The sequence below is a fragment of the Malaclemys terrapin genome, chromosome 1, assembly GCF_027887155.1.
Source record: "Malaclemys terrapin pileata isolate rMalTer1 chromosome 1, rMalTer1.hap1, whole genome shotgun sequence".
Classification (NCBI taxonomy): domain Eukaryota; kingdom Metazoa; phylum Chordata; order Testudines; family Emydidae; genus Malaclemys; species Malaclemys terrapin.
Genome location: NC_071505.1, coordinates 69,723,431 through 69,748,289, shown reverse-complemented (window position 1 = coordinate 69,748,289; position 24,859 = coordinate 69,723,431). Strand labels below are relative to the sequence as shown.

Here is a 24,859-nt window from a genome sequence, read left to right as displayed (position 1 = left end):
GCCCTGCTCCCAGAATCCTCTAGCCAATTCAAACATACCAAGCCGTACCAAACTCATGTTCACCACATTCATTCATATCAGTCACAGTAATTCACAATAATAATTTGGCACCATCCCAACATCACCCATCGCTGCTGTCGCTCGCAGCGGCTGGGAGCTCTAGAGTCTCCACCACCCCACATGGTGTCATGTATCAGAGGGGTAGCCGTGTTAGTCTGAATCTGTAAAAAGCAGCAGAGGGTCCTGTGGCACCTTTAAGACTAACAGAAGTATTGGGAGCATAAGCTTTCGTGGGTAAGAAACTCACTTCTTCAGATGTCTTGCATCTTGCATCTGAAGAAGTGAGGTTCTTACCCACGAAAGCTTATGCTCCCAATACTTCTGTTAGTCTTAAAGGTGCCACAGGACCCTCTGTTGCTTTTTACACCACCCCACAGAGGCTCAGAGCTCCGGGGCTGGTGGCTCAGACCTGCGGGGGCCTCCGCCACGGCTCGGAGCTCTGGGGTTGGCAGCTGAGAGCTCCGGCCCCGGGGCTCAAGCAGAAAATGTCACAGAGGTCTCTGGAAGTCATGGATTCCATGACCTCTGTGACATAATCGTAGTCTTAGTTATAACGTTCTGGTCTATGATCTTGCCAGTCCTACCCTGGAGTCCCTTTCACATCTAGACAGGGAGTGAGTTATTTTTATATTTTAGGTCTGGAATGATATTAAAATCCAAGTCACCTAATGTCTGTGGACTAAGTGCGTATTTATTATTCTAGTATGTGCCTTTCAAAGGTAAGGTATGGGGGGGCCCTAAATAACTCATCATTGTGAAGTGAACAATATCAAATTCCATTACTAACAAGCATCTATCTTTAGGCAGGTGTTGGATGGATGCTTTGGAACTGGCTTTGAAATGTTCCGGTCTGCTTAAACGTACGATGATTAGAGAAGGTAAAGAGCATGACTTGAACTCTTCAGCAGAGAGCACACATGTTTCTCTCTATGGCTTATTGCGTGCTAACAACTTACACGGTACAGAAAGCTTTCCGTAAGTAATCAAGCCCTTATTTTTATTCTTATAAGAAAGTTACTAAAACTGGTGTAAAATTCTTAAATTGTTTAGGCAGATCTTTGAATTTGAAATGATAATATCAAAGTGGAAACCTTCTTAAGATTGGAATTCCTTTTGCCTCCTAATGCCCCTTAAAGATCTGTAATTGTGTATTTTTTTTAAACTTAACATTTAAACTGTGCAGATGTGGGTTCTTTACTTGATGCTCTTCAAGTAGCTCTGCCTATTCTCACTTACGAGTACTGTGTCTCCTTATGGTGCCTTGTGGTAGAACCATCTTCTAGCAGTATTAGCTAGGGAACTCTTGTGCCTCCCCCTCATCCCCCCCCCAATGTCACACTGCGCCGAAAGCAAGGCTATACGGAGGGCGGATCACTCTCACCACCTCAGTTCCTTCCAACCACATGCCACAAACATGTGAACCTCTTCGATCTCTTCAGAGCTGGGTTTTTTTTTCTTCTTAGGGCTGGTCCACACTAAGCCCCCAGTTCGAACTAAGATACACAACTTCAGCTACGTGAATAAAGTAGCTGAAGTCGAAGTATCTTCGTTCGAACGGTACTTACCACGGGTCCACACGCAGCAGGCAGGCTCCCCCGTCGACTCCGCCTACTCCTCTCGCGGAGCAGGATTACTGGCGTCGATGGCGAGCACTTCCGGGATCAATTTATCGCGTCTAGACAAGACGCGATAAATCAATCCCAGAAGATTGATTGCTTGCCGCCGAACCAGCGGGTAAGTATAGACATACCCTTAGATAGTTACTGTTGATTTAGTCGGTGATTCTTTTTCAGTTCTGTGATATGGCGGAAGTGAAGAAGCTGAGTTTTAAGAGGTGCGTTTCCTGCCCAGCTATCTTCCCGGTACACAACGACCATGTGCAGTGCCTAAAGTGCTTGGGAGAAAGACATTCGCCTTTTGATTGTTTGATTTGTAGGACCTTTACTCCCAGAGCCCACAGGACCAGGAGACTCACCTGCAGCGCCTACTATGGAAAGAATCTCTCAAGGCCAGACCCTCTGGTTCTGAGCAATCCTCCAATCCAAGATTGCAACGGCAAGTCTCTGCCTCTGTTGTTCCCCCCAACAAAGGACCGAAGGGTTCCAAGAGGCTGCATCCCGAGTTGGGACCAGACCCAATCCCTGTGGCTTCCTCAGTTAAGATTCTGAGGTGACACATGGCCAAACTGAGGGCCATGTGATCGGATACCACTGCCCAGTTCCAGAAGAGAGGCCAAGACAGTTGATCTACCCTCATTGTGCGATACTTTGTGCCTCACAGCTTTCTGATCCTGAAGGAACTCATGTGGTGGTAGGACTAGGATCAGCTTCAAAGTCCACTTACAGATGTAGGAAGATGGAGTCCATTGGTGTGCCAGAACCAGGGTAGCTAGTGCCTTTGGTGCTGTCAGTAATGACACTGAAGAGAGAGGGGCATAAGGACAAAGTGGCCACAGTGAGCAGTTCTGGTTCCTGGCACAGGGATCAGACCTGTCAGATCCATCTGATTCAGACCAGGGCACTACGGCTCCGAAACGCAGACTTGTTCAGCCTTTTGCGTCAGTAGCAAGGGAGATGGACTTACATGTAACACTGGATTTGATATTGTCTCAATCTTCAAATCTGTAGTTTGGTTCCCATTTTGGCTCCCATTTTGGTTCCAGCTACATCCTCAGTTCCAGAGAGTTCAATCATCATGGCAGTCTAGGTTCACCTTTTGATGCCGCTGCACATGTCTGATCCAAGAGTGAAATGCAAGAGCTCTAAGAGGAGGCATGTTTCCCCAACTCTAAGATCATCATCTTTGCCCCTGTCAGGAAGAGGAGGCTAGAGGTCATTAAGGTCCCTTTCACAGATTCTCTTATGCTCCCTCCTCCTAAGACCCCTACAGAATCTCCTCCAAAAGCTGGCTCCTTATATCTTCTGCCAGATCTGTAGTTGTCCCTGGTTCACTCTATTCCAAATCTAGAGTTTTATCAAGAAGGAGATAGAGGAAGAAGGCAGAGACTGGCAGAGTTTTTACAAAATGTGTCTCTCTGTGGTGGGAGTTCATCGGAGGAATCAGGGTATTTTTGTTAACCCCTGTTTAGATGACTGGCTACTGAAGACTTCTGTGAATGAAGATCTGTTAAATAGTCTTCATGACCAATCTCTTTTCAGATTTAGGGCGCTTTCTTCACCCAAAGTCGATCTTCTGCCCTTCACAAAGGATCCCTTTTATAGGCGCTATACTAGACTCCATAGAGCGGAGAGCTTTTCTCCCAGAGTATAGATTTATCAAAACAAGCCAGTATTTGTTAAAGATCCAGAGAGTAAAGTTTTTCAGGGGTCTTATGGTAGCCACTACTATGTGATGCTGTTTGCCTGTTTGAGAATGAGATCTATGCAGCAGTAGATGCCTTGGTCTACAGACCAAGTTGAAACGGTCTTCAGTTGTTGATACCCATGCCTTAGAGGATGATAGTGTCCCTAGACTGGTGGTCAGTCAGAACAAATGTGCTCAGGGGTGTATGGGTCCAACCTGGATAGTGAATTCAGACGCATCAACCAAGGGCTGGGGAATCTTCGTTTCTGAGTGTTAACTTTATTGGAGCTACTTAAGTAGTCAAAAAGCTTATATTGACAATCAAGAATACATCCATTATCAATCAGTGTGTTAATTCCTTCCTGGAGTTAGTCTAAAAATATTGCCTTTTGAGATCTCTTTGGTATCTGATCTTGCTTGCTTGCTTCCTTTTCTATGTGCCACGTTTTTAAAATGTACTTTAGTCTCTTTTTTAATCTTGTAAGACATGCATAAATTCCATCCTCAAAAGTGTATCCTGTAGAATGTAGCACACAGGTACTCTTCATTTGTAAATAAGTAATGCTTGTCTTTTGACAACAATTTCTATTTTCAAAACATTTTGTTTCCAGTTTAGAGTATTACAGTTTTAATATTATCTGCTGATCCAAAGTAACCACATTGAAGACTCATTTAAGCAAATTTCTAACATCTCCCCCCTCTTAGTGCCTTTTGGCTCCTGCTCAGTGTGATGTCCCAGCTTGCACTCTACTAGTGACATCACACCCAAAATAGAAGGATATTGGTAACCAAATCCTGTCTCAAGTTGGAGTTTGGTTTCCAAATAATCTTCAGTGTTGGGTTTATCAGAATGGATGCTGGGGTGCTATGACACACTGAGAGGAAGCAGTGATAACGGAAGGGTATTTGTCTTCACCTGAATAAAAAGACATGTTGAAAATGTACTCAAACTCCCCTTTTCTCCAAGTCCACATGGTACATGCTAATCCCCATTTTGGGTACAACTCCTAACTGCAGATACAGGAGAAAAATCTCAGCATTATGACTTCTTCCCCTACGTGATGGTTGCATTCATATTTACAGCAAAGAGAGTTCCTCTGCTACGTAAATGAGCTTTTGCATACTTGATACTTTTGTTCAGAGAATCTTCACCTGATGCTTTTATTTTCTGACAGGATTTGTTTACTATCATGTGCTTGTATCAGTTTTTTTGCCCTTGGGCATTTCCAGACTTTCCAGTGTTTGAATTTATTTAAGTTTAACCCTGTATTTCTTGGCTTTCTATTGCTTGTTTTTTTGTTTAACTACAATATTCTTGTAAGGTTTTTAACCCTTACGTTACTGATGTACTTTCACCCCTACTGTGGCTTAGTGAAGATTTTTGTCTGGGCATTTTCTCAAGGTTTTAAAACTTTGAAATATTTAACATGCATAGGGACCCTAGACTAAATGAGCTGAGGGCCCTATAGGGCACTGGGAACCAAGGAACTCTGTGGAGTTTAAGACTTGCAAGTGACCCTGGATTGTCAGCTTCTTCATACACCCCAGTCTTCCTCACTCCACAAGTGGCACATGGTAATGGTGTTTATGGAAATCATGGATTCTTCAAGTGCTTGCTCTTGTCGATTCCATTCTAGGTGTGCGTGTGCCCACCTGCGCGGCCGTCAGAGATTTTTGCCTTAGCAGTATCGGTAGGGTTGGCTGTGGCGCCCTCTTGAGTGCTGCACCCATGCGTTGGTATATTAGGCACTGCCAGCCCTATGCCCTCTCAGTTACTTCTTACCGCCCGTGGTGATTAGTCAGAGCTCCTTTCCATGCATGGCAAGGACTAGCATTTTCGTTCCTTCTGACTTCGAGCCTTAGGGCTTTGTAAGTAGTTTGTTTATAGTAGTTAGTGTTAAGTAGTTAAGTGTAGTTCGAAGTTAGAGCCCCAGTGGGGACTTTGCCCCAGGCGGAGCACGCCCCAGCCTCCAGGGTTTAAGCCCTGCACAGATTGTAACAGGCCTGTGCCTGTAAGTGATCCCCATAGCAGCTGCCTCAAGTACTTGGGAGAATCACATGTGAAGGACAAGTGTCGTATTTGTAAAAATTTTTGACACAGGACTCCAAAGGAGTGAGATATTCGTTTGCGGGCTCTCCTTATGGAGGCTGCTCTTCGTCTGGTTTCTGAGCCGTCCCACCAAGACTCGACCAGTACCTTGGCTTCAGTATGCAGCACACCCCCGGCACCGGACTCCACCCGGCACTGCTCCCTGCTGGTGCCCAAAAAGAAAACAAGGAAGCACGGCTCCCCAGCACCAGGCAAGAAGGGCCATGGGTCATCGGGCAAAGGACCCAGTTCAGGCTACCCGGCCACTCCAGAGCCATCTGTATGTGCCTCCCCAGCTGGGGCCCTTAGCCCCTTGAAGGGTCCACCACGGACTCCTAGGAGCTGTAAGGGACCCAAACTCCTGACGGCATCAACACCTTCCCAGAAGTTCCCCCAGTGCCAAGAGAGTGCCGCTGGCACCGCACGTGGTGCAGGAAACAGCAAAGGCTCCCTTCAAGGGCAAGCCAGCTGCTAAGAGCCCTCAGAAACAGTGGAGTGCCACACGATTCCTCCAAGATACGGCAGGTCTCCCCACCTCCCCACCGCAGATCTCCGGACTTGCAGTCCAGATCCTCTGGGGCTCACCCTCAGGCACCGCGATCACGATCCCCGCTGTCTCGACGCGGATAACCTAGGGGAAGATGCTGGTCTCCGTACTGCCAGAACCGGTCGTCCTCTCGGCACAGATCTCTGTCGTCTGTCCCGTCTTGACTATGGTTCCCCCCCAGCACTGGTCCCCTCGATACCGGCACTGATCCTCTTACTCCGGGCAGTGGTCTCCGGTAGTGACAGTCAGTGGGCAGACGCAGGCGTCGACGGCCCCACCGTAGTCACTGGAAGGGGATTCTTCTGGCACGGAAGGGCAGGTCAGCCCCTTGTCCAGACTCCACCGGTGCAATTGGGCACCCAAGGCTGTGTGGACATGGATAGTGCCACCTTGGCCACACGGCCAGTGGCCAGCACAGTGGCCTTATTGGAGCGCGTGAGGCATGCCAGTCATGACAATGACCCCTTCGCACTGCTCATCTGCCACTGCCTCAGAGCAACAGTTGGCCATACCGACAGCACTGGTCTCGGTGCATGGGTCACGCTCAGAGGTCAGGGTAGAGGACACTGCACCCACCCCTAAACCTTTCTGCCCCCATGGGGGATGATGCCCCAGGGCCTCCTCAGTCTTCATTTTCATCCCAGGACGAGGTGGTTGCGAGATCCTCGAGGTCCAGACCACTGGACAAGTTTAAAGAACACCAGGCTCTGCTTTGACAGATGGCAGAGAACTCGGGCCTAGAGGTGGAGGAGATGGCTGGGCAGGCAGACACCTTGTTTAACATACTTTCAGCCTCTACCCCTGCCCATGTTGCACTACCAGTGCATGACGGAGTCCTCAAAATTTCCAAGCCATCTGGCAAACCCTATCATCCAGTCCTCCCACCTCCCAAAAGGGCCAAAAAGAAGTACTTTGTCCCAGCCTTTGAGTACCTTTATATCCACCCATCTCCGCAACTCCCAAAAATAGAGGCCAAGAGACTGGACCTTTTGGGGAGGAAAATTTATTCGACTGCCAGCCTAGAATTCCAGGTGGCGAACCATCAGGCCCTGTTGAGTAGATATAGTTGTAATTGATGGGACTCCCTCCATAAATTCAAGCAATCCCTTCCGTGGGGTTTGGCCTAAGAATTCGGCACCCTGGTAGAGGAGGGCACCGCGGTGGTTAGGTGCTCCTTCCAAATGGCGTGGAACGCGATGGACTCGGCAGCTAGGGTGGTTGCAGTGGTTATGAGGCACAGCTCCTGGCTTCAGACCTCCGGCTTCTCCCAAGAGATGCAGACCTCCAATTGGATGGGAACGATTTCTTTTCAGAACAGATGGATGCGAGGCTGCATGGGATAAAGAACACTCGGGCCAGCCTTCACTTGCTGGGCATATATACGCAGTAGTCTGCACAGAAGCAGTTCTAGCTACCCCTGCCACCAAGGCCTTAGCAGCCTCGTCAGGGGTCTGCAAGGAGAAGGGATAGGAACATACGTTTCAGTCGCTGCCACCCTTCCTCCTTCCACTCACCTGCGTGGTCTGGCTTGGCAAAGCATCCCGGGAGCCAGAAGCAGGATGTTAGAATTCTGCCATCTACTCCAGGACATGTGTGCATGAGGATTCTGCTCCCTTACCTTCCTTTTGTGGGAGGATTGTGGTGTTGCTCATCTCCCCAGTGCAGGATGCTGAACATTATGCCATTATATGCAGGGGAGTGGGTGAAGACCTGCATCTGGAGAAATACAGTGCAGTTGCCTCTGAGGGGACCCCTTGAGACAAGGGTGAAACTGGGGGGAGGAGGAGGCGGCCTGTTGCGTCAATCCTTGTTTGGTTCATGGCCCAATCCGGGGGGTGGGGTGGGTGGGGGTGTGTGTGTGTGTATTATCAAATAAGCCCGTGAGAACTCTTGGAACAAGTACTGTCCTCACTCTACTGGCTCCTTTCAACCAATATATATGATCTGCCTCCGGCTGGACACTCAGCTATTACCCAGAGAAACATTAGTGAGATGGTATTTCATAGAATTTTGCAAAAATCTTCCCTTGGCCTTTCTTTTAAAGTTATGCAGTAGCTACTGCAACACTTGACACTTTTTTGAAATGCAGTTATCTCAGGTAACTGGACTATAGATCTACCTGTATATGTATGTATGTATCATACAAATATAAACAGCTTTTAAAACCCATTAAAAGTAGCTAGGTCACTGTTAGGCAGTCAATCATACATATTGTTTATACACAAAATAGTGAGGGTTGTAAGGTAAAACGTGTATGAGGACGAAATTGTTGTAGGGTTGGTAATGAGCTTCATAGTTCTAAACAGATTGCTATAAAAGTTTCAAGGAAGGCTGTTCCTTGTGATTCTTTCTTATTGCAGTGCTATCAATTTGACATGGCTATCAGGTATTGGTAGTGACACTAATGTCCTGCATTAGGTAAGTTCCTGGTTTGAGGATGTTATTCATAGTGGTGGATAATTTGAAGGAGAGGGACAATCACAACATTTTAGATTTATTTTTTGTTTGTTTGTTGTAGATTAAATGATAGTGAAATTGAAAGGCATCACTTTAAAGATCAAGATGTGTACTCAGACAAATCTGATAAGGAAAATGATCATGATCATGATGAGTCTGATAATGATGGTCTGGGGAAAAGTGAAGAAAGTGACACTGACACATCAGAGCGACAGGATGACTCTTACGTTGATCCAGAACCTGTTGATCTTATCAGGGAAACTACCTATATGGAACAGATTCATGAAGAACTTGGAGAGGTAAATAATGTACTCGTAGTAGTATTTACCTTATTTCCAGATAGCAAATTGACTTAAGAGTTTTAGAAGTCAAATTGAATGTCATTGGAAAGTTGCCTTGCAGTGTTGGATTTAGTAGTTTAAGGAGACTTGTGAAAGTGTGACTGCTCCCCCTCATGCCCCTCTATTTAACAGATTCCTGTTCACCACTAGTCATGTGGCTGAGCAAGGGACTTTGGAATACTCCCCAAATTTAAGGGACTGATTTTACACAGAAATTGCCTCCTGCAGCAGAAGTGGAGTCCAGCTGCTTGTCCTTTCATTATTAGTGATTGGTTTACATTAGCTTGGTTTCAAGGCTCTCTCCTCAAGGAAAAGGGCAAGAAACTTAGTTATTAAATGAAGTAAAGAGGTTTCTTTACATTCTAGTTTCCCCCTTAATCAGAGAAGCCAGTAGCCACAAAATTTGCAGGGCTCAGAGGTTGCTTTTGTTGCCTTCTGTCATTTTAACAAATTTAAGTTGATCTGACTCTGACATAGTTTCTGCATGGCAAAGCTCCACCTGCATTTGAGGTCCTGAGCATTTGTGTGATTAAAAAGTAGCAGTCACCATAAAAAAATCACCAGTGCTATTTGAAATAGTAACACTCTGAATCTGACTTGTTTGAGCCTCCCTCTTGTGGCTTTTCACTGCTAGAGACTTTTTTTTTTTAATAGCAGCAGCAGCAGGGAATGAATAAGATGTCAGATGATGTTAATTTCTAGCCTACGTTAATGCTGCTGTTACCGATTTCTTCTCCAAAGATATTTGAACTTTTTTTAGACAAAACCCACTACTAGTTTTTGTTTGTTTGTTTTTAAATTGGAAATAAGGTAGCTTCTTCTAAAATCCTGGTTTCATTTCCTGAAACTCTCTGGAAAGGAGAAATATCTCCCTTTTCTTCTCCTAGTCTAGCAGAGTGTCATCTGGAGATGTGTAGATGGGGGAGAGAGAGCGTCCTCTTGCTGCTGCTAGAGGGAGGGAGGGAGGCAGGCATATGGAAGAGTGCTGGACATATCAAAGGGTGGAGGTGAAATGGCAGATTCTTCATCAGCATTCAAAATGAGAAATTGATTAATGTAACCAATGGTCCCTGGCTAGTACATTCACTGCATGTGAGAGAAAAGGGAAACACATAGTTGATGGCTGGGAAAGGAACAGGCTTCTGACCATGGTCCCATCTAGAGGGCTCTCTTGATATAAAATGTAATATAATTATTGGGGCAAACCTAATTCCTAAAAAATAAATACTAGATAGCATATCTGATATGCTGTGTTAATCAGGTAGCATATAGTAAACTTTTCAGAATGCCTCTAATGGGGCTAGTTCCCATACTCCTGCAGGTAATTGGTTAGCCACCATGTATCCTAAACCTAACTTATTGTTTGTCCTAAATGTGTGTAGTTTTTTTTCATAGGATATGTTGAACTGTTACTGTGTTTCTAGTTTTTCAACAACATTTTTTCCTGGTGGAAGGCAGGGGAGGCTTGTCAAACAGAAACAGTGTCGGAGGAGAACAAAAGCCTGATCTGGATGCTGTTGAAACAAGTCCGTCCAGGAATGGACCTCTCCAAGGTTGTACTGCCTACGTTTATCTTGGAACCTCGTTCTTTCTTGGACAAACTCTCTGATTACTACTATCATGCAGACTTCTTGTCTGAGTGAGTTAATTCTTTTTACTTTAAAAATAAATTTTATTAAATAGTGAAATGGCTTTGCAAGGTTTTCTATCCATCCCGGTTAAACTGAAGCAGAGAATGCTGAATGTCTGCTCATCTAACAATGTATTAAACACCGTGTTGTGGGATTTCCTTGGCTTATTCCTAAAGCTTATAAAGTACATCTCAAAGGCACAGTATCCTGGTCAGAAATTGATGATAACTGTGACAGACAAATGTGCTTGTTAGTGCTACTAGAACCAGAGGATAGGGACCTTTGGAAACATCTGTTTTCCTACGCTATTAGAAGTTAAGAGCTAGTTAGTTAGGAAATTAAATTTCCTTTGCCTTCACTATCTACAAAACAATACAATTTAAGTAGTCCAATTAAAGTATTTTGTTAGCTATATGGGGGCCTAGATCAGTGGTTCTGAACCTATTTACCATTGTGGGCCGCATCCAATACTACCTGTATGGCCCTGAGGATGTCACATGGGCCGCAGCTCTGTGCTGATTGGGCCACAAGCGGCCCGTGGACCGCAGGTTGAGAACCACTGGCCTAGATGAATTCACTTGATTTATCTGAGAACCAAAAGGAATAAGAAGGATCTAAAATGGAATGCTTCACTTCAACTTAGAGTTCTGTGAATTTCTAAAGCAGTCTTCCCAGATTGGAGAACTGAATGGAAAAGATTTTGCGGTGCATGGGCCTAAGTACTATATCTTTGCAATGGCCATGCTGCCCAGAATTGGACATAATTGGCTTTGCAAAAGAAATAGTTTCCCCGATGACCTTTGGCTTTTAAGTGGGGGAAACACACAATTCTCTCAAGAGCCAACAGTTCGCCAGTCTGTTCTCAAGACTAGATTTTCTTGTTACTTTATTGTTTTGACCAATATTTAATAATAAATACAAAAAGGGCTCTACTTCACCCTAGAAATGTTTTCACCCCTCAGCTCACAGTTCTAAAATGGGGATTACATCACATGGATCAATATCTGGATCAACATCTGTCTACAGTATTAAACTATATTAGAAAGGAACAAAAATCTATAAAGGAAAACAAAATATTTAGCTGAATTTCAAGAATCAAACCAAGCTTTTTGATCATAAAATGTGCATTTTCTTGTATTCAAGAAGCTTATTGGGACTCAGTGTTGATAACTTTCTCCTTGGATCTCACTAGTCTGACTAGCAGCAGTATCTCCCCATCTATAGTAGGAAAAGTTTCCAGTGAGATATTTGGGAAGCAGTCTCTTGGTAATACTGACAAATCTTTAAGAAGCATGACTTTTTTTTTTTTAATTTGGCAGCTTCTTGGTCAACTGTATGCCAAAAGACATTCTTTACCCTTATTCTGAGTACTTTCTAACTATGTCTATTCAGTTACCAGTGGATCTGATAAAATTATTTGATACATATATACTTAAAATATAGGCGTGACTTTAAATTTCCCATGTGTACTAATTCAAAAAAGTGTTACAAGATCTATTTTCTGGTCAATAGATAATATATTATAATACATATCAATGTAAGTTATAATATGCTGATATTAGATAATAATGATAGAAGATCTATGATGTGTCTATTTCAATTTTATCTTTAATCCAGTAACTCTGTTGTGTGTTATAGGGCTGCTCTTGAAGAGAATGCTTACAATCGTATGAAGAAAGTAGTGAAATGGTATTTGTCAGGATTCTACAAAAAGCCAAAGGTAACCTTTTGCATCTTCCTCTGCTATTAAAGGATGATCTTAATGTTTAGTTATTTTAAAAGTAATATAGACAAATATGAAGCTGTCTCTTATATTTGGACTCAAACCATGATTGAAATGGACTGCACTTAATGCACATTTTTGGCAATGAATGTTGCAATGTGCATTTTCAGCTAAATTGGGCAGTTCCTATATTCTTGATAGTCATGCTCTCAGTGAGGAACATCACTCTCAGTAGGAAATTACGACCAGGATTAGATAGCAACATTTTTAGTATTTTATACTTGGCACCCTACTTGCTTCTTAACACTTCTTCTTTCTAGCAGTGCTGATGGGAGAGGTATTGAATGACACACAGCTTGCCTCTGCTTAATTTCAGACAGATGGAGATGAGTTATTAAAATAGTTTTCCCACAATAGCTCTACTGCTCTATCCCCCATCATAAAATGTACACAGAATGAGAAAGGATCTCTGAAGTACTAATGAGTACCTGTTTCTATTCTTTGTCCCCCAGAATTCATGGGGTTATCTTCAAAGTTGGACTCTCTCATAGAGTATATTCTAGTGTCCTCTGCTCTTTTTTCCTTTACATTTGATAGTGCTAATTCCATTTTCTGTAAACTGTTTTGCATTTTCTGTGATTAGATTGTCTGATTGAAATCTCCAATGTTTCTGTTCAGGGACTAAAGAAACCATACAATCCTATACTTGGTGAGACTTTCCGCTGCATGTGGATTCATCCCAGGACAAACAGCAAGACTTTCTATATTGCTGAACAGGTATTGGCAAAATAGGTTTTGCTATTAATCTGACTTTTTAATATATGCCATCAGTTAGTTAGTTTTTTGCTTTGCTTTGTAGAACAGATAAAATAACGATATTCTGTGTAGTCATAGTGACCCCAATTTGGCAAGGTACTTAACATTTTTGCGTAATATATGAGTAGTCCCAGGGCTCCTTATACTGGCTCAGTATCTTGCTGAATCAGTATTTAAGAAATGATTTAATGTCTTTGTTTGAATGCCTATTTGCTTAGGGGAATGGCTGCTACATGAATTACTAAGTGTCTGAACGCTACATCAAGAGCAGATGCTGATTTTGGGAGTGGAGGGACAGAATTTCACTCATTGTTCAAATAATAGTGTTTCTTAGGTCATCTTCTCAGGGAAGTCAGTGTTAATCTCCTATAGGGGCTCTGCGACAGTATCATGGAGGAGAAAAAGGGTTATTCACCAGCAATACGTTTTGTCTGTGAATGTATTACTGCCATGTTCATCCTCTGTCTCAGAGCCCAGCCACAAATAGTTTCCCTCTGTGCCTTTAGAAACCCTAAGGGATGGGTAGAAGAACTGGCATATTTGTACCCCTGGAATGTTGGGATTGAGGAATTGTGCACATATTCCTAACTGCTACTCAAAAATAGTTCCTTGGCCATGTGGCTAGGCACCCGTCTCTTACAGTGGGGCTGTAGCGAGACAGTACTATTAAGTAACCTCTAATCTACTAGCTTCTCTTTCTGAAAAATAAAATGGCAGCTAGCTCTGGAACTTGGCAGAGGAGGCAGTAAAACAACTGCAGTCAGTAGGCCAGGCAAATCCAAGCATATGGTACTTCTGGTCCAAGCTGAGGTGGAAAATCTGGGAACTAGGACACTCAGACCAGGCAAATGCGTGATTCCAGCTAGTGAGACAATACATGTGTTCTAGGCTTTGAGATTAATTATTAATGGGTAGTGGTACTCGCAAGGGACAAACAGTGCTAAGTACGTGAAAAGTATTCAAGAAGTTCTGCTGACAAACTTGGTCTTTAATGGTACTCTGGATTTTTACTAGACATAGGTGGTTATACAAGAGATTCCTTTGTAATAGTTTAGCATTTGAAGTTTTCTAGTTACACCTTGAATTCAGTAAGGATGTTGACTTTGTTTGATCGGAGTATATTTTTAAATATGTCCTGACTTCTATCTATGAACATTTCCTATAGATGCCTTTCTTTGAATTTTAAATCCACGTGCACTTTTGATATGTACTCTCTGTAGCTCACTTGTTAGAACAAGAATTATTCCAACACTTCAGCTGCTTGTGTTCAATTTTGTTGCATTCAACAGGTGTCTCATCACCCCCCAGTATCTGCCTTCTACGTTAGCAACCGAAAGGATGGGTTTTGCCTTAGTGGTAGTATCCTGGCCAAATCCAAGTTCTATGGTAAGTTCTTTATGCTTTTTTTATATACAATGGAGCCCCAATTATCCAATCTAATAGGGATTGGGGCCAGATCAGATAACCAAAAATCCAGATAAACCAGAGAATGGGTGGCTGGGGCTCCCACTGCCAGCCGCAGGTGGCTGGCTGGTGGTTCGGTAAATATGGAGTGACGGGTAAAGGAGGCTCGGTTAAACTAGGTTCTACTGTATTATTGCACAAGGAATCTATAACAAGTTGGAAATGCAATTAGATGTTTTTATTAAATAAATGCAAGGAGTGCCTAAAATTCTAAGGATTATTTAAACAGAGAAACTTTGCTTTAAAAACTTTAAGCATCATTTACAAAACATTAAGAATCAAGTCAGTTATTGACATCTCCTTCCTCCAAATAAAAGTGCTCTGTTCATGGCTTTGGTATAGATGCTATATTTTGTAAAGGGGATACTCTACAGCATATGGGCTTCTCTGTAAGGACAGAATGCAACAGAGGATGACCCAGTCTCTTTAATCTATTGCTCACTTAATGGGAAACGCTGCCTATTGTCCATTGGCTTTGAAAAATACATAGTGTAATTTGGTTTCCTTGTCTTTCAGGGAATTCATTATCTGCCATATTGGATGGAGACGGTCGACTAATGTTCCTGAATAGGGGAGAAGATTATGTAATGACCATGCCATATGCACACTGTAAAGGTAGTTTTTTTTTTTTTTTTTTCCTTATTCAAAAGGTGGAAATGTTACAAAATTAGATGTTATCATAAGCTGTAGATAGGCTTGAGTTAGAGAGAATCTACTCTAAAGTGAAGTTGTCTGAACACGCAAAACATTATTATATCCAGGTTCTTCCAGACCTGAAGAAGAGCTCTCTGGCTCGGAAGTTTCTCTCTCACTGGCAGAAGTTGGTCCAATAAAAGATATTACCTCACCCACCTTGTCTCTCATGCATAACATTGATGGTTCTCTAATTCTATGCTTCCACATCTGTTAATAGCGCAAGTACACTTGTGTGGAGGGACGCCTAGTTAATGCTGTATTTGTGTTGTGGTAAATTTTGAAGAAAAGCATGTGGCTTTAATGACAAAAATATGTAAAGCCACCTGGAATTGCAGTAAAAGTAATTAATGAAGTCAAGGGCTTGGGCCTATTTTTTTTTTTTTTTTTTTTTTTTTTTTTTTTTTTTTTTAAAGGAACAAACCAATCAAGCGACACCATTGCTACCTCCTGGAGATCTTAATATTTTAAACCAGTTTTTTAAAAGGGGTACCTAATTCTGCTTTTTACCCTCTTCTAGATTTTTTTTTCTGAACTTGGTCTTATCAGGGAACATAAGAAATTATACTTCTTGCTGTGGCTGAAGTGTTTGTGCGTTTTGTTCAAATACTTACCAACCATATGTACAAAAATGTGCTCACACACCATCTTAATTCAGCCAGATTTCACTTCCTTCTTTCACTGTTAAACCAGCCCTTGAGCTTGTGATCACAAGATACAATGCAGTGCAACACTACGGGCGCGGGGAGGAAGGGGATGCTGTTCAGCTTAAGTATTGAACTCGTGGTTTAGCTGCTTAGCTGGAACTAAAAGATCCCTTTGATACTCCCCAAAATAGTTGAGAATGAACCATTTGTCATGGCTAACATTGTCAATGAATTTAAAAATGTTGGTGTTCCCATTGGTGAATATCAAAAGTCTAATAGCCAAGGGTGTATATATGATTTGAGTACAGTGGGCTAGTGTCCATTTGCCTGTAATCATTTCACTCTCTGGGAAGTGAGTGCTTTTTATTAAGCTATTTGGACAGGCGCTGGGTGTTGTGGTGATGAGAAACAGTACAAAATACTTGCATTCAAATGGGACTAATTTTAACACAATTTGCTGCTTATTCCAATACATATATTCTCTGGCAGAGACTGGCCAAGTGTCTGCCATAAATGCTGCCACTTGCGTGTAAGACGTTGCATTGCAGCAGAATAGCGTAAACAGAATTAGCTCCAGTTAGCTGGATTTTGGAAAGCTTAGCTATGCTCTTCTCACTTCTTTCCAGGAGATTTTTTAAAACTTATTTCACGCCAGAAACGGAAGAACTTTTGTGTGGTTTTGGGACAAACATATATAAAATATATTATGTAATGTAGCCACAGAGTAAGGGGCTGCACATACTCATGATTAGGAGAGATCCCCTGAAGAGAAGATAAACTGGCTCTCTTGGCTATTCCTTTTTCCACCTGGCACCAATAAACATTCTAAGGGTTGTTTTTTTTTTTTTTTTTGGGGGGGGGGGGGTAATAAGAATTTAGCACCTGTGTGTATCTTGCTCAGTTATCAATAGAAAGCAAATAGGTGTTGTAGGGGAACTCTGTTTGCATGTTATGTAAAACAAGTTCTGTTTTCCTGCAGGAATTCTTTATGGCACAATGACTTTAGAGCTTGGGGGAACTGTCAACATTGCATGTGAGAAAACTGGATACAGTGCAACAATTGAATTCAAACTAAAGGTAAGAGGGCTCTGCATGTGGACGCAAGGGGAATTAAGATAATAGAAAAATGGATGTAGCTCTTACCAGGGCACTAATCAGATTTTCAGAGTTGGTATTGATTTAACTCTTTTCTTGGAAAATGTATAGTTTCTTTATGCTAATTGTTGTATATCAAGCTATGTTAGTCAAGCTAATCACAACACAAGTGATTACAGTACTAAAAGGAACAGCATCATTAGGTAGAATACTCTTCTGGGTCCAAAGGTCAGGACCTGGGCCCTTTGCTGGGACTTGGGCTCTGACCTTAGCAGTGCACCATCACACTGATACAGTGCTGTTGGTTGAGTCTAACGGATGACACTTTGGTTTAAATATCTCAAAATCCTTTTTCTCTGCCCAAGTAAAATTCAAGAGACATCTGACCCTTTAGATCAGTCAGGGATCATGCCAATGTTTTGACCAATAGTCCTTATGTTAATAAAACTGTTTCAGCATAGCTTTTTAGAAATGAAGGGATGACTGAACAAGATGTCATGGGCTGAGCCTTAACTCTTGGATTAGATAGCCATGCGACAGGTTATTTTAAAGTAATTTTGGCTGTCACACCAGAGATTTTGTAATTACATGTTTTTGTCCTAATGTTTAACTTTACTCTAACATTATCTCTCGCTAAAAAATTAACATTTTTCTTTTTGTTTTGTAGCCATTTTTGGGCAACAATGACAGTGTTAATCAAATATCAGGGAAAATTAAACTGGGCAAAGAAGTTCTGGCTACTTTGGAGGGCCACTGGGTGAGTAATGAATGCGTCTATAAAATAAACTATTTCTGTTTTGCTAGTAATGACAACTAAATAGCACTCATCCTTCAAATTTGTTGTAAATTCACCTAGATATAAAGCTACTTCATTTTGGCTGTAAACACTGGCACTTATAAAGAGGTGGCTCATGATAATAGGTATCTTACATATATACTCAGCTCTCAGGAATGTCTCTGGAATTTAGATAATGCTGATTTTAAATGACGCTCTTGTTTTCGTTACTTTATGTACTTCTGAAAGGGGCAGAGTTGGACGAAAAGGGTGGTAGTGCATTTGTGAGTGACATACAATGTTCCTGAAGAAAAGAAATTGGTGGCATATATGGCATGTACACAAAGACATAATATATATCCATATATAATGTAATACAAACTAAGGGAACTAAAATGGGGGTTGGAGGGGAAAGGGAATTGAGGTAAGAGCCTGGCATGGAGTTACTGGGGACTCTGAAAGGAGAAACTGAGGCAGACACAACTGTTGTGCTGAGGCCTGCTGCAGGAGGGTGCTCAGGACAGGTCGTCCTATCACAGATAGCTAGTAGGGACTCCGGTAAGTAGTCAGCTTTCAAAAATATACATATGGGCTGTCAAATGACTAAAAAAATAATCGCAATTAATGTCAAGATTAAAAAAAGTTGTGATTAATTGCAGTTTTAATAGAATACCAATTTTAATTTATTGTAAATATTTTGGATGTTTTTCTACATTTTCAAATATATTGACTTCAATTACAATGCATAAGACAAAGTGGTACAGTGCTCACTTTATATTACTATTTTGATTACAAATATTTGCATTGTAAAAAAAGATAAAAGAAATAATATTTTAAAATTTACCTCATACAAGTACTTTGTTTGATCTTTGGTCTTGTAGTGATCCTGAAACTCTGGAAGCATACTCTGTCGCGACTGGCAGGATTCATTTGCTATTGGTGGGTTATCTATAGCACAAAAACTGGAGGTGAAAGCATGTTTTAGCACATAGGTGCTACTGCAGACTTGAAGTACTTTAATGGTATTGGAACTCAGCTACAGATAACTGTCTTTTTATCCAGAGAACCATCTGGAAGTTTTTTAAAAATAAACTTCGTATTCAAAAGACCTGAACTTTTGCTGCTTTGCTCCATTAATTTTTGCTGATAGTTAATCACTCCAGATTATGAGAACGCAGTAGAATTGTGCCAATTTCCACTAAATGATGAAGTACAGTATGTGAAGAGGGTCAAAACAGAGGTGTGCAATTAATTCTCATTTTTAAAAAATGCATTAATTTGTTTTGTGTTAATCGCTTGCATTAACTGGGTTTGACAGCCATAAAAACAATAATTCTGTATTTGTAATTTGCACTTTCATGATAAAGAGATTGCACTAAAGTACTTGTATGAGACAAAAATACTATTTATTTTGTTTCATTTTTACAGTGCAAATGTTTGTAACTAAAATAATCTAAAGTAAGCACTGTACACTGTATTCATAAACTACGGAAATGCAACCTAGATGGAGCTACTATAATGTGGGTGCAAAACTAGTTGGAAAACCATTTCCAGAGAGTAGTTATCTGTGGTTCACAGTCAAGCTGGGAAGGGCATAACGAATGGGGTCCCTCAGGGATCAGTTCTGGGTCTGGTTCTGTTCAATATCTTCATTAAGGCAAATACAGCACCCATATTTAAAAAAGGGAAGAAAGAGAGAACCTGGGGAATTACAGACCGGTCAGCCTCACTTCAGTCCCTGACAAAATCATGGAGCAGGTCCCCAAGGAATCCATTTTGAAGCACTTGGAGGAGAGGGAAGGTGATCAGGAACAGTCAACATGGATTCACCACGGGCAAGTCATGCCTGACCAACCTGATTGCCTTCTGTGATGAGATAACTGGTCTGTGGATATGGGGAAAGCAGTGGATGTGATATATCTTGACTTTAGCAGAGCTTTTGATATGGTCTCCCACAGTATTCTTACTAGCAAGTTAAAGAAGTATAGATTGGATGAATGGACTATACGGTGGATAAAAAGCTGGCTAGATCATTGGGCTCAATGGGTAGTGATCAACAGCTCAATGTCTAGTTGGCAGCCGGTATCAAGCGGAGTGCCCCAGGGGCCGGTCCTGGGACCAGTTTTGTTCAACATCTTTATTAATGATCTGGATGATGGGATTAATTGTACCCTCAGCAAGTTTGCAGATGACACTAAGCTGGAGGGTATGGATAGGGTCCAGAGTGACCTAGATGAATTGGAGGATTGGGCCAAAGGAAATCTGAGGTTCAACAAGGACAAGTGCAGAGCCCTGCACTTAAGAAGGAAGAATCCCATGAACCGCTACAGGCTGGGGACCGACTGGCTAAGCAGCAGTTCTGCAGAAAAGAACCTGGGGACTACAGAGGACTAGAAGCTGGAAACGAGTCAGCAGTGTGCCCTTGTTGCCAAGAAGGCCAACGGCATATCTATATTAGTAGGAGAATTGCCAGCAGATCGAGGGAAGTGATTATTTCCCTCTATTCAGCACTGGTGAGGCCACACCTGGAGTATTGCGTCCAGTTTGGTCCCTCTACTACAGAAGGGATGTGGACAAATAGGAGAGAGTCCAGCAGAGGGCAACAAAAATGATGAGGGGTCTGGGGCACATGACTTATGAGGAGAGGCTGAGGGAACTGGGGTTATTTAGTCTGTAGAAGAGAAGAGTGAGGGGGGATTTGATAGCAGCCTTCAACTACCTGAAGGGGGGTTCCAAAGAAAATGGAGCTCGGCTGTTCTCAGTGGTGGCAGATGACCGAACAAGAGGCAATGGTCTCAATTGCAGTGGGGGAGGTCTAGATTGGATATTAGAAAACACTATTTCACTAGGAGGATGGTGAAGCACTGGAATGGGTTATCTAGGGAGGTGGTGGAATCTCCAGCCTTAGAGGTTTTTAAGGCCCGGCTTGACAAAGCCCTGGCTAGGATGATTTAGTTGGTGTTCGTCCTGCTTTGAGCAGGGGATTGGACTAGATGACCTCCTGAGGTCTCTTCCAACTCTAATATTCTACGATTCTATGATTGTGCTATGTAGAGCATCAAACCCTGACTGAAATTGCCTCACACATTTAATAATCTAAGTTAGTAGTAGTAGCAGAGGCAAGGAAATCTGTTTTTGAACTATGACTTTTGAGCATTACCAGCCAAGTGTGTCAAAAGAGAATAACAAATTCTTCAGTTGCAAAAAGTGCTGTATCCAGGGTGTCTGTTCCTCAGACTTGTTCTCTCTGGCTTAGTTTAAGACTGCTACAATTTTTGGTAAGTAAAGTAATTATAAATGTTAAACTTTACAGGACAGTGAAATTATTATTAGCGACAAAAAGACAGATGTTTCAGAGACCTTCTGGAATCCAACATCTGAGATCAGGCAGCGCAGATTAACAAGATACACAGTGAAATTTGACGAGCAAGATGACTTTGAGTCAGAGAAGTAAGTTCATGAACTATTAGCTCCTTTTCTTTTAGTTAATTACATAAAGGAGAGCATATATGCTGTTTGACAAATAAAATATGGAAGAGAGCATGGCCTATTGGTTAAAGCTTAGGATTTGGAGATGGTGATTTGGATTTTAATTCTGATTATCCTGAAAACTTATCTTTGTGAACTTGAGTAAGTCACTTACCTTCTCTGTGCTTCAGATTCCCAGTCTGTAAAATTGAGAGAAATAACACCTTTAAATGCAACTTTATTTACAGAAGTTCCAATGTAGGAAAACGTGAATAAAATAAAACTGGCAAACACAATAATGCAGTAAATAGTATCTTTATAAATTGATCATCAATCTCATTTTACCTCTGTCAAAGCAATATTTGTAGTTATTTCTGTCATCCTGATTTTGATTCTTTCACCCTTATTACATTAATTTGCTAGACTTTGGCAACAGGTGACTCGAGCTATAACCAACAAAGATCAGACAGAAGCTACTAATGAGAAATGTGTTCTGGAGGATGCTCAGAGAAAGGCTGCCAAAGAAAGGAAATTGAAGGGTGAAGAGTGGACCTGCAAACTGTTTGAACAGGATTCAATCACAGGGGAATGGCACTACAAATATGCAGAGTGAGTGGTGGAGTGTTTTGCTTACAGTTTAAACTATTCTACATATTTAAAGGTGGTGTTACGTAGAGAACTTGTTTTATAGTTTCAGGATTGAAAGAACATGAAAATGTGGATGAGTTCACACTTGTCCAACTGGTATTGAGTAGTCTTAAATCTCTATTCACCTAAAGCCATATCCACACTACAACATTACACTTACTGTGTAAACGGCATGGGGTTGGCTTTGGATGTGGTTAGTATCTATGCAAGACATGGCTGATGTTCAGTTAAGTAACTGTACCTGATAGTAATAATTTGCTGCTAATAGAGGGACAGACTGGCTTGTGTTTTTTTCCTTCTTAAACTAGTTCAGCATGCTTTTTTGACAAGTGGATGAGACCCCCTAACTATTCCTGTGTAATCAGTTTGGCTGGTGTCATCTTCCTAGTTCTTTATGCGTATGACATCCTGGAATGCATTGCCCCACTTGCTGCTGGTTGTGTTCTGTGGGCTTGTTCTCTGAACACTTGCCTTCCTAGGCAATGTAGAATATCCAGATTTTCCCAGAATGGGCTGATGCACAATTGTGCAGCCTGGTAAATGTGAACTTGAAAATGTAGCTGTAATAGCAGAAAAGCTGTTTGGACATAAACTGCATCATATAACTTGTTACTGGTAAAGGTGACTAACACTGACAGGCTCCAAAAACACAGTTGCCACGTGGATGGGTCCACACAGCTCTCTTCTCCTGACAAGTGTAACACACACTGAGTAGCTCACTGTTAAAGGCTTATGGTGATTCCATGCATCAGAAGCTGGAGGGGTAACTCTGCAAGTATACAAACAAATGTGAAACTTGAGTCCAGTCTTGGCATTGATCCACATCCTCAATTCCCACTGACTTGCAAGGAGTTCAGCAAGAAGAGCAGTGGCAGAATTGAGCCTTTTACCAGTAACAGTTACCACAGGATCAGCAAGCAGAGTCTTTTGTTCCTTTTTCAATTGAAGTATTAATTTGTACTAAAAACGGGAAAAAGTAAACTATCCAGGGATATTACAGCCATATAAGAATGTAGTAGTGCTGAAACCAATGTTATATCTAGCTTTGTGCTGACAGTTGGTTCCAGAGCTACATACCTTACAGTGAACTCTATTGTACATAACAAATTTTCACAACTGACAAAAATAGCCTTAAAATTTTCTACACACCATATAAACTAGAAAAACAACAAGGAGTCTGGTGGCACCTTAAAGACTAACAGATTTATTGGGGCATAAGCTTTCGTGAGTAAAAACCTCACTTCTTCGGATGCATAGACTTTCACTCTATGCATCCGAAGAAGTGAGGTTTTTACTCACGAAAGCTTATGCCCAAATAAATCTGTTAGTCTTTAAGGTGCCACCAGACTCCTTGTTGTTTTTGTAGATACAGACTAACACGGCTACCCCCTGATACATATAAACTAGTATTTTCCCTTGCTCTTTCAAAGAGAAAATAACAAGATTTTTCTTCCCCGGTTCCAGAATGTGGTATGTTTATGTAACATGTCAGGAAATCTTTACATAGCTCAGTCTTAGCATTTTTGTTATGCCAGTACCTATCAAAATTGAGTGATACTCTGGCTGGCATTCTCAATAGCCAGGGTAGGGACTGACCTGTGCATGGAGACTGAGTTATCATATCATCTTTGGGTGTATAATCCCTCCAAATCAGAGGTGAGGCACATCAGCAGGTAATATGAAGAGGCTTACATCACTTATGCCCATTCTATACTTATCTTGTGGGGAGTTCTGAATCTTTTGGATGTCATACTAACACCTTTCACTCAAAATATTTGCTTGAAAGCTTTCCTCAACTTAACAGGAAAATGAAAATGCCTCTGATGTGTTATACAGTAACACTGTGTTCATTCTGTTTCTGTGTAGAACCAGACCATGGGATCCACTGAATGATATGATACAGTTTGAAAAAGATGGTGCCATCCAAACAAAAGTCAGGCATCGGACACCAATGGTACGTTCCGGCTTTGTAATTGTTCTCAGTAAACATGAGGTCAGACACTGGCAAATGTCAAGTTATAAATCTAGAATTCACAAAGCACTAGAGTGGTTCTTCACCCGTGTCCTACAAAGGTGTAGTCCAGTCAGCCCCTAGCCTCTCACTCTCCTGCTGTTGGCTATGTAGGAAAACTGACGTAATTGGATAGGTATTAAAAGTTGCATTACCTTAATTCCGCTTACAAAAAAACATCCACACTTATTTTAATTAATCTAATCTAAACCCTCCAAAACCTCTAGGATATCATTTTCAAATATTAACTCAAGCTTCTAACACACAGCCATTATTATAATGGAACAACAGCTTTTTCATCAGAATGTTTGATTCTGTGCAGATAAGTATTACGTGTGTGAATTGCAGGTTAGTGTTCCAAAAATAAAACGAAAGCCAACCAGTCAGTCGAAGAAAGGAGAGTGTGGATTCTCTTCCCCAGAACCTGATAACCAGGACTCCTCTGGAAGTGAAGGTAGGATAAGCTGCATCTGTTCAGCAAATTTCATTGTTTTTCTGTTCAGTTAGACTGAGCACTGCTACAGTACAGTCATGCATTTACTTTCCTATTCTTTATTATCCCAAGATATTTGTGGTATAAAATAACTATTGGAATATGATAAGTATGATAACAGTACTAGTGCATTACTACGTGACTTCATAGAAAGACAAAAAATGCATAGCACAAGAAAAGCAAGTGGCCCATGGTGTTACTAGTGAGATATCTGAAACTTTCCTACGTTTATAAACATAGGGCTGTAATTTAAGTAGGCTTTACTACTATAGTTAGTACAAATACAGTGTTTGTTCACTTGTAAACAAAAGAATTAATCTCTGCATTAAGAAAGCAGCTATTTAAATATATAGCTCAGTAGGTTTATGTAAGAATGAAATGTGTAAATAATTGTTGGCACTGTTTATAATCTTAAAACTTCTGTACTCAGTTGAAAAAAGATTAAACACTTCAGTTGTGGGCTTCCTGGGATATAAGTGACTGGAACAAAGCTTTCAGCAGGACCTCAAATTGGAGAATTTCACCTAACTGTGTTTTCTAAGTAGTTTTATTGTAGGATTAAAGGAGTTTAGATTTGGATAAATTAGTCATTCTAACG

The 24,859-nt window shown here is 41.6% G+C and overlaps 1 protein-coding gene across 8 annotated transcripts in view; it reads left to right on the top strand.

Annotated features, from left to right (window-relative positions):
* The window catches only part of OSBPL8 (oxysterol binding protein like 8), a 184,518-nt gene that overhangs the window by 153,275 nt on the left and 6,384 nt on the right, over positions 1–24,859 (top strand). For all 8 annotated transcript variants that reach the window (XM_054026974.1, XM_054026940.1, XM_054026933.1 and 5 more), the window contains 13 exons: positions 864–1,035; positions 8,518–8,755; positions 10,252–10,436; positions 12,067–12,148; positions 12,830–12,928; positions 14,257–14,353; positions 14,948–15,046; positions 16,751–16,848; positions 17,534–17,623; positions 20,955–21,091; positions 21,533–21,718; positions 23,624–23,711; positions 24,117–24,222. In XM_054026974.1, the coding sequence (XP_053882949.1) occupies positions 864–1,035; positions 8,518–8,755; positions 10,252–10,436; positions 12,067–12,148; positions 12,830–12,928; positions 14,257–14,353; positions 14,948–15,046; positions 16,751–16,848; positions 17,534–17,623; positions 20,955–21,091; positions 21,533–21,718; positions 23,624–23,711; positions 24,117–24,222 (1,677 nt within the window). The remainder of the gene's footprint in view (positions 1–863; positions 1,036–8,517; positions 8,756–10,251; positions 10,437–12,066; positions 12,149–12,829; positions 12,929–14,256; positions 14,354–14,947; positions 15,047–16,750; positions 16,849–17,533; positions 17,624–20,954; positions 21,092–21,532; positions 21,719–23,623; positions 23,712–24,116; positions 24,223–24,859) is intronic.